The 18,187-nt window shown below is 42.2% G+C and overlaps 1 protein-coding gene across 4 annotated transcripts in view; it reads right to left on the reverse strand.

Moving 5' to 3' along the window:
- Positions 1–18,187, reverse strand: part of SLC4A4 (solute carrier family 4 member 4) — a 353,776-nt gene that overhangs the window by 295,685 nt on the left and 39,904 nt on the right. For 3 of the 4 annotated variants that reach the window (XM_082653633.1, XM_082653631.1, XM_082653630.1), the window contains exons 1-2: positions 7,459–7,619; positions 7,051–7,124 (exon numbers count right to left, since the gene is read on the reverse strand). In XM_082653633.1, the coding sequence (XP_082509759.1) occupies positions 7,051–7,124; positions 7,459–7,586 (202 nt within the window). In that variant the 5' untranslated portion in view covers positions 7,587–7,619. Of the gene's footprint in view, positions 1–7,050; positions 7,125–7,458; positions 7,620–18,187 lie in introns of those variants that run through there. The other variant, XM_082653632.1, reaches the window with a different exon arrangement.

An 18,187-nucleotide genomic window follows, 5' to 3' on the forward strand; every position in this document is an offset into this window, starting at 1 on the left:
AAAACAAAACAAAACAAAACCAGATCCCAGCAGTATGCTCACCGGAGCAATGGGAGAGCCTCAACTGAGCTTTATTCAGTTTTATTCCATTCTTACTCTACTCTCCCTCATCAGTCCCAATTTTCAATTCCCCCAGTGACTCTGAATCTTGTAATGATAAAAATGGAGAAATACTTAGCTCAGGTTTGAATACTTGGTATTACTTCTATACTATTGAATAATCTCATTGAAATGGCACCTAAATTACATAACAGCCAGTAGTGGACAGAATTACCCTAGTCTATGCTGCAGAGCAAGGAAGGGAAAAAAAGAAAAAATATATATATATATTTATACATATTACATATATGATAGACCCTTGAATCCTCCTCATTGGTAGGAAAATATCATACACTTTAATCTGTTTTCCAGAAAAAGTAACTTTGCAGGTTTTATTAGACAGTGGGCATGCGTTTGTAATTTACCCTGTATGCAATCATGGTTAGTGTGTCTCTTGAAAAACGAGACAGTTTCACAAACTAGGGGTGATGTCTGTCGGAGCAGACTAACCATGGAAATCAGATCTCACGCCCAGAGCTTAAAGGGAATCAGAATGAATCCAAAGAGAAATAAATAGCAGGCCTCAGGAAACTTCTCTTGACCTTTCTAGCTTTCCTTTTCCAATACAAGAAGCAGTAGGTAAGCGTGGTTATTAGGAAGGCAAGGGATAGATGCCTTGCTAAGATGAATTAAGCAAATAACAAACATCATTTCGGTCAGTTCGAATTTTTTGGAATGATAATCATCATGGAAAATTATTGGTGAGGGGAATTCCCTGGTGGTCCAGTGGTTAGGACTCTGTGCTTTCACTGTTGTGGGCCCAGGTTCAATCCCTGGTCAGGGAACTAATATCCCACAAGCCACAATGCGCCAAAAAAAATTATTGGTGAGACTGTATCAATCAGAAAGCAAAAGGACAGACAGTGGTATAGTATAAAGCACTCCTATGCCTAATGCCAGGTACAGCAGCAACATTATTTCTGGTAATTATTTAAACAGTTCTACGGTGAATGACATGTTCTATTATTCTCATTTTACAGAATTGAGAAATTCAAAATCCAAACTCTAAGTTTCGTCCTTCATTTATGCAATGCTTCAGCAATACAGCAAGTTTTAAACTTTTATTTCCAAACCGATGCTTAGCCACTCTGCTTTAATAACACATGAATAACACAAATGACAGAGACTCCCAAAAATAAATATGAAATAATATGTCTCAAAAATATGAGCAGAGGGGCTTCCCTGGTGGCGCAGTGGTTGAGGGTCCGCCTGCCGATGCAGGGGACACGGGTTCGTGCCCCGGTCCGGGAAGATCCCACATGCCGCGGAGCGGCTGGGCCCGTGAGCCATGGCCGCTGAGCCTGCGCGTCCGGAGCCCGTGCTCCGCAACGGGAGAGGCCACAGCAGTGAGAGGCCCGCGTACCGCAAAAAAAAAAAATATAAGCAGATACAAAGCTTTGAAAAAGAAACTCAACTATAGACAAAATATGCTCCAAGTGTATTATTTCTGAATCCTTGTAAAACACAACTCAAGTACCAAGTTCAATTTTGTATGCCTCTTGCCATAAAAGCATGTAGTCACCTAGGACAGAAAGTGGCTTCTAGAGGGCTTTAGCCCGTACTACACTACCAGGGAATTCTCTACAATTGGAAAACTCTGGGAAGGGATGTCTGACTCCAGTTTCAAAAACCCATGGAATTATCATCCAAGAAATCTATATACAAATATTTAATGTCACTGACACAGCAGGAGGTGTCAGAGAGCTAAGTATTGCGTGCTTTAGGCCCTCTGGCGGGCTTTCAGCTGGAGCCACAAGGAGAAAGCAGCAGGACACTGGGAAAGGTCTGCGTGGGCTCAACATGCTCTGGGAACCCAAGCATCAACCCTTAAACACCTCACCGCATTTCCTTCAAGCTCTCCAACATGTGGATACATTGTTTCTTTCAAGAAGGCTTTTCCTTCAGCAATATTTGCCCAAGTATTTCCTCTGTACACACTGTTTCGGAGCAATTAGAGTGAACAGGAGAGAGGAGGTCAGCAAAATGCAACCGGACACTTACATCCTGCGCTCAGAATAGCACCCGCTTGGACTCAGCCCCTCCCTTCCCAGCTGATAGGTTTTCATTCACTCCTTCTCGGCAATTACGTTTTTGACCATTGTAATTATTAACAAATGTCCACCAGGCCCCACTTTTTCTTTAGCATACTACCTCCTCCAATACACATAAATACATCATCACAATATCCTCTAGTGAAAAATAGGTTTAAGTCATTATGATTTCATGTCTGTAAAATGTTGAGATCCTGACCTCCAAAAATACAAAAGCCACCATTTCATCATTTTAGTCTCTCTCCTCAAAATACAGAGCAGAGGAAGGAAGAAGAATAAGGTTGGAGGTGTTTTAGGGGCTTTTTTTTCTTATCAATATAAATGATATAAATATATCAATGATCTTTGCAAAATCAAATGGGATTAATAGCAAACATAGGATCATCAGAGACTATATCATCTCATTTGACTAAGAGAAGTAAGAGAACCAAATTTCTAACTAAAAAAATTTAAACAAAGATTTTAGAGGACTATATAAAGTAATTCTATATATGCTTCATTTAGTTTATTTACACATTCATTTATTCATTCTTTCTTTTAACAAAATATTTAGTGAACGTCTACTTTGTTCCAGACCCTGTCCAACTTTTTTACTTTTATTTCCCTAAAAATAACCTTCCTGTAAATTCCATGCAGTTTCAACCATACTCTCTCTCTTAATATCCATCAGTAGACATGAGAATTTGTAGAATTATTCTTCCATTTGGACAGATGGGAGCACACTTCCTTTTGGACTTGGTTTTCAATGGAAGAGGAAAACCACCCCAATACATCATAATGGCATTTAGAGCACCGATCAAACTTCAGAAGTGCAGACCCATTTCAGCCAATATTGTCTTGCTGTACTTTATGCTTCCTGAGTTGCTGGGTAGGCTTGATGTTAAGAAAAGGCCCCTCCTCGTGAAGTCAGAGTTGCCAAGGCTTGCCGGGGAGTTACCTAGCCTTGCAGAGCCAAGGCTTTATCTCAAGGATAAGGTGGAGTTTGCTCTTTTTCCCCTATTGCAAAATATGAGAATATTAAGTAATCTGTTTATATCATACAGATCCAAAATCCTGGCTGACTTTTTAACGGATAAAATATCCATAGAATTTCTTCCTCTAGAAAAAGCTACCTGGGATCTTTCTTCCTATCTCAACCCCAGTTCACCCAACAAAGTTTGCCAATTTCCATTAAGTGTGTTTGAAATGAAAAATCAGTCTTGTTCGTCATAGTGGGCATTTCTGGGTCACTCTGGTAATGTCAATTTGTCATTTATAGACCAATTCTGTGGAAATGTCTGGGCGGGAGCCTTTTGGAACAGAAACAAATAAGATATCTGAAATGTTACAAATTTTAAATGAGTTTATCCACAGTAACCACTCTATGCCAAAAATGTTAGCTTTACAAAACACAGTAGAAGGTAGCCACTGAAAGAACAGACATACAAGCCTCTCTTTATTTTAAAGATTAAATTCCACACTTGGTTTCCTTTCTCAAGAGTATCTTTTTAAACCATTAACACAAATGCACAGGAGGCAAATTATGTGAAAACGAGCTTTAGGTCTTTAAATATATATCTCACATAGATAAATTCATTATTTAAACAGAAGATGACTCCTCTTCTGACTCACTCTATTCTTACTGAGTTTTGCAGCTGATGGTTTTCTATTGAGTTTTTAGAATGTGGATTAAGTGTCACACCACCCACTGAGAGTAAAGTTGAAGCAGGTGAACTGAGGGTATGGTTGGAAATCTCAACCTGTCTCCCCTGCTCAGAGCTACAGCATTAGAAAGAACTACCAGGGAGCATCTGACTCTTCTTGCCTTCAGGCTGAGCTGAATCCAGTCACCCCAAACTGAGCGACCTTAAGAATAACTTTCAAAGCATAAACATTTCAGAGTAACTAGAGTTACTGGAAGTCACCCTAATAATCATTTAATGGGAGTGCACCTTATTTGTGCAAATTACTTTAAGAAACAAAGTTTTATCTTAAGCTCACTTGTGCCAAGTGTGCTGCAATATACTTCAACCATGTTTATCCAAGAAGCCAAGAGAAATAAATACTTGGATAAAAGGAAACACATTTGATAACAGAAATGTTAGGTGTTCCAGCTCCTTCTTCTTCACCACACACATGCTTAAGGAAGGAAGCCCCTCAGCTCCTTGCCCTCTGAATTTCTGATCCTTAAACCTGGAGCACTTACTTCTGCCATAAATGTACCAGAAACTCAGCTACTTCGTAACAAAAATAACAGTCTGCTTTCCTTCAAGTACACTCTATGCAATTAAAAATATGAGACAGACTCACATCCTTGTGGAAAACATTCCCCAAAATCTTGATTAGAAGTCTTGACAGTCAAGTCATCTGTTTCTTCACTCTCAACCACTGGGACCATGAATAAGCCATCAAGCCCATCTCCATTTCAACCTCTTTACACTTTCACCTAGAGTTACTACAAAATTTAAGTGCTAGGTGAGAAAGTGGATGAAGCCAGGTGAGAAAATGGGAGGGTCAACTGGGAGGGCACTGAATTAGAAACAACAGCTCCTAATTACTGTTCCATGACTTCTGCTATAAGGAGCCCACACTGTTGGATGTTCTCCACCAAATAATGGCCATAAGCAACCATCCTACAGGGCCTCAGGATTCAACCACAGGCAACTAGCTAAACATGCTTTGAAAGAAATGTAATCAACCCAAGCTCCACTCAATGTGAAAGATAATCATTAAAATAGAAGTCTTACCAGAATAGGAAAATACACAAAATCCATGTGGCAAGTTGAGTCATCACAAAGACAATTTTACAGATATCTCTACCTTTTGCCGTTTTTGTTTCTCCATAAAGAAACCCAGCTACAGATTTGTGTGCTATTCATTACAGTGTTGTCTTAATTTTGTGCTTGAAAATCAAGGGAAAAACTTCTTAGTCAAAGACTTAAGAAACCTATGTACAATATCCTACTGCAGTAGAGTGCTGTCAGTCCTATAGACCTTACAAATTCAAGAGGTGATTTACATCTCCTGTGAACTTAGCTAGAAGGTTATTCTCAAGGAACACACACACACACACACAGTACACATCTCACCCCCACGCTTTCTTACAGATTTTTCTACTTAATTGTCCTGAAATTATAGGATATTTGCTCATTCCTACAATATTTCTTATATTCATATGCTATAACTTTAAGATTCTTATCTCCCCTTTGACACTGGGACAGTGACAGAGTCAGCACAATGAAGACTTAGCAGCATGGGTTACTAGAATCTTCAGACAAAAGTTTCACTATTTTGCTTTCACTAACTTGGCATTTTCCCACAGTCATGTTGTAAAAGTGCAAGGAACCCATAAAACAATATGAAAGAAAATATTGTGGTTTCCTTTTTCCTAAGAAACGTAGGCATCAAATTCTTGTTATTCAGTCTCAAGAGCATACATGTGGCAAGTAGGGAGATGGGGGGCTGGGGGAACCAACACTCCAGCACTACAGGGTCAGAAGAAACTTACCTAGGAAACATAATGGCCACACTATTCACACTATCCCAGGTGGCACAGGAGTATCACTTGCCTGGGACCTGGTGTTCAGTCTGGTTGACGAATCACTCCAGAACACACAGTATCCACCTTCTTTTTCCCAACTCCACCACCCGTCTGGTCCAAGTCTTGGTAGGCATTAAGTAATTACCAAATGGTACTCATCAGACTGGAGTTTCCAAAATACATATGAATCCTTTCTCAGGTGATTTTAAAGGGCAGAATTTAAGACATGGTTCACCAGGAAGTCTTACTTAACTTTATGGGTACTTTCTAGAACCTTGATTGTTTTTAAAACTGTCATTATAAATGTTGTATACCTGTCACGCCTTCAAATAATTATTTTAATAAATATTAATTAAGCCCTGCCTTACGACTGTCAAATAAATAGTATTATTCCCACATCATTGATAAGTCAAGAGACAAGAGAAGAAAAGGCACACTGAAAGCACCATAGCACCAGCTAAAATTTAACTCTTATTTGATTTTCAACTGGCACTGGAGAACATTAATAAAAGAGGTCCTAGAGATTTTTTAAGTAAAAACTGCTTGTCTCAGAAACTAACACACCATTGTAAAGCAATTATACTCCAATAAAGATGTTAAAAAAAGAAAAGAGTAAGAGCGACAACATCAAGAAAGGGTCTACAGATATAGATATTGAAAAGATAATAATAGAATATTATAATAGACTTTTGGATAGTAAAAAAATAAACCACCCAAACTCAGTCCAAAAGTGTATAGATACAGTGAATAGATAAATGTATTCATTCATTAAATAAACTGAATTTGTAATTAAAAACTTTCCCACAAAGAAAAGTAGCCCCAAGTGGCTTCCCTGTAAAAAAAAAAAAAAAAACAAAAAATGCTTGTCCATCTTTTCTTAACTGAGACACATCCATAATTACCACTCTTTAACTCCTCAGCTTAGCCCCATGTTTCCTGCAGTAATGGTATCGTTCTCTCTCTGCAACATCTGTTTTTCTACCCTGCAGGCTATAAGAAAGAATATTAGAAGATACTGCCAAATACATTTATATAAATCTAGCAGCTTTCCTGAATTAGTCATTGGAAGGTAGTTAATATTATCTGGCAAAATATTTATTTTTGACAGAGAGGCACAGCTAACACAGGCACCTGCTTCAAAGTAAGACCTTTTTGTTGTTGTTGTCAACCATGCGGGACAACACTGATTCAGATTCTGATGGTCCACGGAAGTTCTTAGAATTACTCTGTGTTGAAGCAAAATGTGGAGATTAATGAAACTCCACAGATAGGCTTGGGTTTTTAACTTCAAAATTATAAGATACATGAAATGCATGAGTGCTACTATTTACAAAGACATATGTATATGAATATACACTTCCCCAGACCCAGCGAGCTCACCTTCTACTTCTTCTTCATCACACACATGCTTAAGGAAGGAAGCCCCTCTGTCCAGGACAGCTTCATCCTCCATCCTATAGTAATAAAAAAGAAAAAAAGAATGCTCAGACTTCTCCTGGAGTGAGCCACTGGACACAGCCCAGCTTCTGGGCAGGTGAACCTGCAAGCTGCTGTTCATGTTAACAGGGCAGAGTCCCTCTTCCTTTGGTGTCTGCTGCTGCTTCACTCCTTCAGCTCCTCTCATTGGTGCTTGAGAATATGCCGGTCCCACATAGCTTCAGTTCTAACCTTGACAGGGCACCCACAGGGACAGGTAAGAGAAAATCATCTCGATCCTTTAGGCTGGATGCTGGGGGTTCTCCCCTTTGGGATGCGCCCCCAAAAAAAGATGAAAGGAAAAAAAAATACCAAGAGAGGAAGTTTGGTGTGCCTGGAGTGCTCGTGATGATCGTTTGTGGAAATCCAGCTTCAGTGCTTAGCTCTTTAAACACCCACTGCATAAAAATGTATACCCTCACACACACACACGCACACATGCACACCCACCCACGCACAGAAAGCGACAGGGAGTTAGGCTAGTGCACAGTGGAAGCCTAGCTTCCAGCCAGCCTCTTAATACCAGCACAGCCCAGTGTTCTCTGTTGAGTGGCAAGCTTTGAGTCACATGTTGGCCTTACGGAAATCTGACATCTGAGGATTATCCAGCAACCCGGCTTCGGCAACAGTCACATATATATGCCACCCATTCATTCATTTTCCACATTCTTAATCACACGTCTCTCTCTATGTATATCTGTCCCGTTAACTCTTCCCTGAAGGGCATAAAGTTCTTCATTTTGTAGCCACGTTATGCTGTCCTCCTGTCTCCTTACATAATAGGATGTCTGCAATTTCCTATGCTAAATAAGACCTCAGGATCCAACCAAGTAAGGACAGCGTTTGTACGGCCTCCAGATGCCAAACATGTCTCTGGTTTATAGAATAAGTTAAGGTTTATTTCCATATTCTGTGACTTCTTTTCATTGCATTAACTTTGACATACAGAATTCCATGAACTCTATTTATAGTGAAAGCAGAAAGAAATCCCGAATTGCTCAAATGCTGCTTGTGTCGTACCGGTCTAGAAACAAAGAACGTTCTCTGAGGAGAGCTGTCCTATGTCATACCGTACATGAGCTCTACCAGAGAGTGAAATGTTCACTCTGTATTCCATTCATCCAATTATATGCTCGGGTATTGAATACTGTACTGTAGGTCTGTTTTCCATACTGTCTGTATAACTTATTCTTGTGCTTCCCATATTTGTTATCATCTATGTGATATGCACTGAATCTTTTTCTTCCTTTCTATTTTAGGAGCATCTCACAAAGCAACCATCTGAGCTTAAAAAGTCAGAAATATGGTGTCAGGTAGACCCGGATTCAAAAAACCTAGTTCTACCTCTTAGTATTTCTATCACCTAGAGCAAAGTATCCAACTTTTTTGAGCCTTGGTTTTACCATCTCCAAAACAGGGGGAGATAATATCAACCTTGTAGGAAATTCAAATCAGGTAACACACATGAAAGCACTCAGTTTTGTGCCTAGCACCTGTTACATGTTTAATAAAGGTTTGTTTCCTTCCTTTCTTCTTCACCTGACCTTTATTGGTGGACAATGCCATTAAGAAACTCATTACTTTTGGAAACTTGCAGAATATCCTTTTTCAGGGATGTGGGTCTTATACGTAAAAGTTCATCTTTTTTCCTTTTCTCTACTCAAACTAAAAATATAAAACTAAATAAAAACAGGACATGGATCAGCCAGCAGGATCAGAGGAGAAAAGAAAATGCCTTGAAGATCTGAGAGGTCAAGTCAGTTACCAGCCTCTGTGAGCCTCTGGTTCCCATGAAGATTAAATAATCCAACATATTTACTGATTCAGCAAATATTTATTTAGTGTCTGCTATGTTCCTGGCACTCTTGAGAGGGAGGGGAATATATTTTTGAATAAGGCAGACAAAATGTCTCAAAAACTAATAATAAATAGATGAACAAGGTAATCTTAGCATTAATTGCTTTGCAGAAAAAAATAATAATAAGGCAGGGGGCTACTTAGCATAAGGTGGTTCAGATGTGGATTCTGAGGAGGTGACATTTGAGCAGAGATGAAAATGACAGGAAGGAACCAGGCATTTGACAATCTGAGGGCAGAACATTCCAAGCAAAGGGAATAGCAAGGGCAAAGGCCTTAAGGTGGCAAGAAGTTTAGCATGTTATAGGAACAGAGCAAGGTCAGTGAGCCTGCACAGATAGACAGGAGATCAACCGGAGGTGACAATGCAGGAGGGAATCAGGGCCATGCAGCTCATGGTAAGAAGTTAGAATTTTAGGTGTTACGGCAGCCTCTGAAGAGTTTCAAGATGGAAAGTGACTTGAGCTGTTTTGCCTTTTAAAGGATCACTCTGGGGCTTCCCTGGTGGCGCAGTGGTTGAGAGTCCACCTGCCGATGCAAGGGACACGGGTTCGTGCCCCGGTCCGGGAGGATCCCACATGCCGCGGAGCGGCTAGGCCCGTGAGCCATGGCCGCTGAGCCTGCACGTCCGGAGCCTGTGCCCCGCAACGGGAGAGGCCACAGCAGTAAGAGGCCTGCGTACTGCAAAGGGAAAAAAAAATAAAATAAAAAATAAAATAATAATAATAATAAAGGATCACTCTGGCTGCTATGTGAAAAGTGCATAGTCAGGAGACAAAAGAAACTAACAAACTATCTCAGGAGCCCAGGGAAGACTATGGGAGAAACAGGTTTCAGGGGAGGAACCAAGGGTTCTTTTCTGGCCACTTTATGGTTGAGATGCTTATTATATATTAAAAAAGAACTGTCAGGCACACAACTAGATGGAGGTCTAAGGCTAGAGCTCAGAAGCCTAAGGTTGGAGATAAAAATTGGGGAATCAATGAATAAAGCTAGTATCTGAAGCTATTACTAGATGAAATTCAGGAATAAAATACAGAAATAGAGGAGTTGACCTAAGATCCTGTGCCAGGCATGCCGGGCATGCCAACATTTACAAGCAGAACAGAGGAACAAAAGCAGTCAATGAGGTAAGAGGAAAACCAGGACAGAGTGATGTCAAGGAAGTTGAGGAAAGAGGAGAGGGCCGTTATCGAGAGGCTGAGAAAGACGGAGACAGAGAAGAAAAACTTGGGTTTGGCAATATGGAGGTCATTGGTAACGATGACCAAAGTACTTCAAACATACCATGCACAGTGCTAGACACACAGGCAGCATTCAGTCATTCCCTCTTCTCTTTCCTGCCCTCCTCCATTCATTCATTCAGTAAATATTTGCTGAGTACCTACTAGGTGCCATGCACCCTTCTGGGCACTGGAGATACAGTGATGAGCAAGACAGACAGAGGCTCTAGTGTAATCATATCTGCCTTCTCGAAGACTTCCCCTAGCAATCTGAGGGCTGGTCCAAAGAACAAGACCCCATCAGTAATACAGCACTCGTAGACCTAGGTAAGGATGACAGCTTAATGGAGAAATTTCCTTAAAAGGCCTTGGAAACACAACAAAATCCTGGAGTCCTGTACTACTGCATCTACATTCATAGTACTGTCTCCCCTTCAGGAAACAAAGAGTAGTGTGGTCCACATTTCTTCTCAGAACAAACGCTTTCCATTCCTATCAACCTACAGAATCCAACACAATTTCCTGCAGAATATCATTTCTGCACCCCACCATTAATCACGCTGGTCCCAAAGTCATTTACTGACTTTTCACACATTTCCTAAATAAAATGTTTACTAGCCTTTGCACCTAAGCCCTTCCCAAAATCGCATACAACAAACAATCAAAGCAGAATTAAAGGAAGAAAGCAGTAACAATTGAAGGAGACCGTACAAACGTGAATGCCCAGAGCCCTCTTCCTGGGTGGAGAAAACCATCCAGCCTAACTGAAGCACTGTCCCCAGGCTCTGTCTGAGTTAGAGAGAGAATAATGGTTGGGGCATTCTTTGGCTCTTTGATACATATTTCACATTCCCTCCAAGACTATACATAGCAAGTAATTAGAAACCTAGTTCTTTCTGATGGACAATGCAGAGAATCTGTAAGCAGCCTCCTCCTCCCTGTAGGAAGTGAAAAAGAAAATGCAAACTGAAAATATAAAACCTGCACGCCCAAAGCAGCCCTCTCCCGGTCAAGACCAAGTGCAGCCTGGCACATCTGGGCTTTTGCACCAAGTACAGGGATTTTACAGCTTTCTTCCATCTTTACACCACAAGCGTCAATTATTTGGGTTTGTGTTCGCCCTCCCCACCAAATCCTCTCAGCAGTTGCTTGCTATTATTAGTAAGACAGAGATATCTTTCAAAATGACGGTCTGACCCAACCAGATTTCCCCTCTACCAGGAAGAAGAAATGAACTCATCTGGTCCCTAATCAGGCCCCCAAATCCATTCTGAAATGTTCCTTTCACACGAACTGCACTTGCTGAAAACAAAGAAGGGAAGGAGCATGCTTCTAAACAGCTCCCTAGGTTGCTCGCATCGCCAGCGTGAGGCAAAGTTCAGAACAGATTTGCAAGCTTCTCACCATCATCACGGGGATAAGGGTCATACCAGTCAGTATAAAATCCACACGGGGCCGATACTGCCTTCCTTCAACAGGGCCTCTGACAGTAGAAGTTCGACCCCTTCCCCAGAAGTCCACACAACGTGGGGCTTCTCTCATCCGCCATTATTCTGGGACACAAAAGTGATTTAACTGTAACACATGTCAAATCTGCTGCAAAACGGACCAGCTCTCAGCAGCCGGTCCTAATCGCCGAACAGGCTTGTAAGGGTGACTTAAGCCCGGCACGAGAAACATGTGTGCAAAACTGTCAGCCATTGGGCCATGGGCACCCATCTACATTCCACTCCTCTGAGTTCCCACCCCTAGAGCCCTCGCCAACTGCCAACGTGCTCACCAGCTAGTCCACACAGAGCAAGCAGCTGCCACGCAGCCCGTCAGCAAGTGGCAGGCCGCCAGCACACAAGTTTCAGAATGTGAGCCCTGTCACAGTGCTGCTAAAGGTTGAAGGTCTTTGGTGTGCTAGCCTTTAGATTAGCCTCACTTGCCCTCCCACCTCCCTTCTCCCATCCCTCCCCTGTTCTGTCTCCCACGCCAGCATTTCACTCGTCTCTATAGTAACAGCATCTGGTTTCAGGGTTATAACTTTATGCAGAGCAATTCTCCTCCTAACTGAAGGCTTTTGCCAAAGGATGCACTAGCAGCAAAAAGGCTGCTGCTTAAGGTGGAGCCACGTGTTCCCTTGCCACCCCAGGACCGCGGCTAGGTTCTGAGCTGCAGGGTCACAGCCGCAGCAGCACCCAGACCCAGGAAAGCGGAAAACAGCCCTCTGACCTTGGCACACTGGTGTGTACACAGAGGAATCATTCTGGGGCTGTAGCCCCACTCCCAGAGCCAACCCCCTCTCCTCCACACCCTGTTCTCCACTTAACCAAGCCGCACGTGGATCGAATGAACAGTGGGGCTTTCTGACTGCTTCCAAAAAGGCACCAGACCATGGCACCCTAGGGAGCAGAACGGCTCCAGTTGTTCACAAGTCCATACCCGACTTGGACACCACCGGTTCTTTCCATGCGTACAACTTAAAGTTAATCAGTTAACCTCACATTAAAGCTCATCTCACTTTATCCTCACTAGCTGTTTACAACAGCAAGGGAACCCCATAATCTCTCACTTTACAACAGCTTTCCTGTGCACAGCAAATGTTTACACACATGCCCGCACACACCGAAGTGACGCACACAGGGGAGTGGACAAATACCAGGAAGTGAAGAGTTGTATTATTAGTATTAGCTGTTGCTGTCGTGAAAATTATATTTACACTGTGCATAAGGGCCTTTCCTTGAGGACTAAAAGGGGTTCATCTCAAGTCTCAGAGCTCAAATGCAGGCTCTCCTTGCTCCTTGGCTGGTCTTAGATCAGATGGGAGGCAAAAAAATCAGTATTTTCACAGGTCTTTTTCAGGAGCCACACAGAATGCAACCACCAGTACTGACATCTAAAATTATACCCTCACACACACATCCCCGAATTCTATTTCCTATTCAACTCATCTCTAAGAAGTGGGGAACCGTTTTCATCACCCATTATTTGCCAACGTGATGTTTTCTTTCAAAGTTTGTAAACCACACAGTGTTTTACTGGTGCCTTTGTTGTTTTGGAAAATCTGCTGTCCACATTTTCAACGTACACATAAAGAACAACATCGGTTCTCCAAAGCACAGGCGACAGGGGAGAGCAATCCCAGTGGCTGCAAAGAGCACTGCCATCTCTCGGCAACACGTATTCACTACAGGGAAGTGGACAGCAGGGGCGGAGGAAAAGCTGCAACTGTTTCCTTCCTAACTTCACCTCGTCGGGTGCTGAGAGGGCCTTCCACTCCCGCAGGGAGGAAGGGAGAAGAACGCGGGTGTGGGCTTAACTGTAGAGACTCCTGGAGCTCTGGACGTAGGTGCTGGGAGAAAGAAACATCAATGTGGCAAACCTGATAAGCATGACTAATGGCAGAGGCGAGTCCCAGCGATCAGGCGGCAGCAAAGCAAAGCAAATCCCCTCCACAGAGTTCAGGAGTGCCCTCAGCAGTCTGGAAATGTAAACAGGCCCGAGGTCAGGGAGAAAGGGGTGACAGCCCCACACGAAATCAGACTGGATAAAAGGTGAAAATGGAATCCAGAGCAGGATCACGCCAAACATAATTCTGGATATATGAACTGCATTAAAAGTTCATTTGCACTCTTGGGCATTTATCCTAAAGAAGTGAAAACTTATGTTCACACAGAAACCTGTACATGAATGTTCAGAGCAGCTTTATTTGTAATAGCCAAAAACTAGTAATTAGCCCAGATGTCTTTCAACAGGTGAAAGGTTAAACCAACTGGTATATCCATACCGTGGAATACTGCTTAGCAATAAAAAGAAACAAACTATTGGTGAAAAAAAAGTAAATTGAATGAATCTCCAAGAGATTAGGCTATGAAAAAGGCCAATCCCAAAAGGTTACTGTATGGTTCCATTTATACAACATTTTTGAAATGACAAAATTTTAGATGCGAAGGACAGGTTAGTGGTGACCAGAGTATAGAGATGGCAGCGGGTGGTGCTCACAGTTATAAAAGAGCAACATGAAAGGTCCTTGCTGAGTTGGTCCTGTTCAGCATCTTACCTGTGGTGATAAATACACGAATCTACATAGGTGATAAAATTGTACAGAACTGAAAACACACACATACACCCATACAAAGAAATGACTACAAATAAAACTGAGGAAATCTGAATAAGTGGATCATTAAGTGATCAGTGAATCATATCAGTGCCAAAATCCTGGTCGTGATACTGTACTAAAGTTTTGCAAAATGTTAATGGTGGGGAATACTGGCAGTATACAAGTGATCTCTCTGTATTATTTCTCAAATATACATGTGAATCTACAATTATTTCAATAAAAATTTCAATTTAGAAAAGGTCATTTCAAATCTGCTTTTTAAAATTTCCCCTGGAAATTTTATTTAATACGATGGCCAGTTACAAAAGCTGGTCCATCTACACATATGCAGAATCAGGTAAAAGTGAGTGCAAATCCCAGATGTGCCCTTTAGTAACTGTGTAACCTTGGGAAAGTTAGTTAACTTCTCGCTTCAGTGTACTTTAAAATGACCCTAAAACACTTCATAAGTGATTTAGGGTATTAAGTAAGTAAGTTCCCAGAGTAAATATATTCAATTAATTTTAGTTCAATCTAAATCTAAGGTCCCAAGGGTCCAGAGAGTATAGTAGAGTTATTAACAGTCTTACAAGCCCAAAGGTCTAGTTCTGTCCCCGTAAGCAAATGCACGGGAGTGTCAACTGGGGAGACCAGCAATAAACTGCCCCTCAAGGCCAAGGATCAAACTCCTCTCTCCCATCTTCTGCATGTTGGGGCAAGGTCTCCTGCACTGTCCTCAGACTGCTGACTGAGCTCTGAAAGGCTGGAGCAGGCTCAGCAATAAAGGACAGGGAAAGAACTAGTAGCAGGATGGAGACAGCATGAAGGGAGAGGAAGGGCCTGGAGGCTCAGGGGAGGTGACAGATGAAGGGAGAAATTGTAGAGAGGGTATTAAGTGCTGAAAAGGGAACGGCTTGCCTGACCCCCTGGGACATCCGCCTGACTTACCCTTACACCCTTTAATTTTTTTTAATGGGCTGATCCACTTGCTTCTGATCCATATGCTTCTGCTTCTGACCAGACTTCCTACATCAAAAATTCAGCACTTTGCCCACCGAAAGTTTTCTCAGAGTTTTGACTGTTAGGAACAGGAAAAGGAGGCTCCCTTCTCAACTCTTAACTTTCAACTGCCCTTCTTCAAGGGCCCAGGTATGAAAACAGAAAGGTTCTAAGAGAGAGTTCAGGCGAGAACTGGAAGGCTGGGGCTACTCCATGGGAGAGCCAGGAGGGAAGCAGTGGGCACATCCATCCTGTCCCCCAAATCCTCCCTGCGGCCAGCCCTCCAGCCAAGAGCCAGACCGAACCAGCAGCCAAGTAAAGAAGGCAGAGCAAAGGAAAGAAGGGGAGGCCCACAGGGTAAAAGTGGGGGAAAGGGCATCTATAGCTGGAAACCCATCCTGCAACGCATGCGCCAACATGTCCAGGCTTAGAAGTGAGTGTATCGGGGCTGGAATGCTACCTGCCCTCCCACCAATGGCTTCTAACTGATCTTCCTGGCTCTGGACTCACTCCCCACTTATCCATCCATCTACAGAACAAATCTGGTATCATTCTTCTTTTAAAGATCATTCATTACATTGAAGATGAAGTCCAAACTGCTCAACATGAAATTTAAGGCTTATCATGAGCCCTTCCACACGTAGCTCTGGCCACTCTCCACGCCATTCCATTCCCTGAACAGGCTACCATGCCTTCGTGTGCGTGCTGTTTCCTCTAAATACCATGTCATCCTAGTTAACCCATTCTTCAAGATCCAACTCTCTAGAATGCTCTCTACACTCTCAAACACATCCTTCCCCAAGAAGAGCCATGCTTCTTCCTCTGTTCTCCATTGGCTCCTTGAACGTGTCTGCTTCTCACGCAGCAGGTACAACACTGCACTATCATTTATTTAACCTCAAGCAACTGTCCTTGGACACATCATGGCAGTTGTCCCCACCACCGTATGAGGTCTTTGAGAGTGAGTATCATCTTTCTAGAGCCTTTCTACCTCCAGGGTCAAGCATAGGCGCTACACATAGTAAGTACTCATCAAATGTTGATGAATGAATGGATTGATCAATCAACCATTGAGCAAGGGGTACAGTGAGGGTACATACATGTTTGGTCCTAAGTGCATCTCTAAGTGTAAAGACCCTATATGTAGTTTTCAAACATGAACCCCATACACAAGCTAACTTTCAATTACTTGTCAAAACACTGATTTGCTCCAAAGTCAGAGGGGGAAATGGCTATGTTGTATCCCTTGAAAAATGTTACGTCTATGGATGAATTAAGTGATTTTTTAAAGAATAATCTTAACTATCTAATTTTTTCCTTATTGCCTAACTTTAGAACTTAACCTTTCACATAGACCGTAACTGCACTGTGATATGCAGAATTAAGTTCAAATGAGAATTTCCCCTTGTCTGCTTAAAACTAAAAACTTAAGAGGTACCTAGATCTGTCACATAGTAGGATCTAAGTAAATATGTGCTTAACGACTATATGAATGAATGAACTTAAATCACAGCTTATACTGCTTTAAAAATCCAGAAGAGGGCTTCCCTGGTGGCGCAGTGGTTAAGAATCTGCCTGCCAAAGCAGAGGACATGGGTTCGAGCCCCGGTCCGGAAAGATCCCACATGCCGTGAAGCAACTAAGCCTGTGCACAACTACTGAGCCTGTGCTCTAGAGCCCGCGAGCCACAACTGCTGAAGCCCGTGTGCCTAGAGCCTGTGTTCCGCAACAAGAGAAGACACCACAATGAGAAGCCCGCACACCGCAACGAAGAATAGCCCCTGCTCGCCGCAACTAGAGAAAGCCCACGCGCAGCAACGAAGACCCAATGCAGCCAAAAATAAATAAATAAAATTTAAAAAATAAATTAATTAAAAAAAAATCCAGAAGAAGCATGAGAAGCTATGAGAAAGCTCAATTTTGTTCCTCAGGCCTGAAACTGGACAAATAAAACTCTGTAATGTGTTTAGGTAAACCAATACAGAAGCTGGATAGCAACTACCTGCAAAAGGAAATTAGGATTTGAAATGTCAACATAAACTTTGAGCTCTGGAAATTGCAGCCTAACTTTAAATTTATACATAGTTAATGTTAATTGTCTGTAGTAATTAGTACAGGGATAGCCCGGATATCCAGAGTTAATTCATACTTCTCATTTGAGTCTGTGACTTTGCATACATTCATTGTGGCTTCTCCAGTGACCTCAGGTCAGATCCAGGTTGGCAGGTGGATGGGGACTCCAGAGTAGGTGTTTGTTCCAGGACACAGTGCTGGGAGTCAGCTGAATGGCATCTGCGCAGGTACAGCTCCTGAGATCCCACCTCTGACACCCAGAGCTAACAGTGGAGAAAGCAGCCTTCCCTTCCCAACCCTACTCAAAGTGGCAGCCACACCATTCACATCTTCCATCTTGAACCACCACATCTGCTGGCAAGGACAAGGCTCCTGGCATTTTATTGAGCTCTTGCTACATGCCAGGCAATGTGTTAAGCACCATGCACGCATTATTTCATTCATGATGCTGTAAAATTTTGCCCAGCTGGCTTAATAATAAGACAGGGATGAAGGTTTTAGCTAAAGGACTTCAATACCTGTAACAATGTAGGGACTGAGAGTAGGGATTCTCTTCATCGATTAATTCCTTAAAAGTCCCACGTTTAAAACATTTTCTACATGCCAGGTATTGTGCTAAGCACTTTACAATGCTTGTTTGATTCAATCCTCATGACAACCCCATAAGGTAAATACTTTTAACATACCCATTTACAGTTGTAATTTGAAGTTAATAATTTACCCAAAATCACACAGCAAGTGTGACAAGAAGACCAGGCAGGAAGTTTAACTTAACCACTCTCTCATACTCCTTCAAAATTAACCA

The sequence above is a fragment of the Grampus griseus genome (assembly GCF_964374135.1).
Source record: "Grampus griseus genome assembly, chromosome: 4".
NCBI lineage: Eukaryota > Metazoa > Chordata > Mammalia > Artiodactyla > Delphinidae > Grampus > Grampus griseus.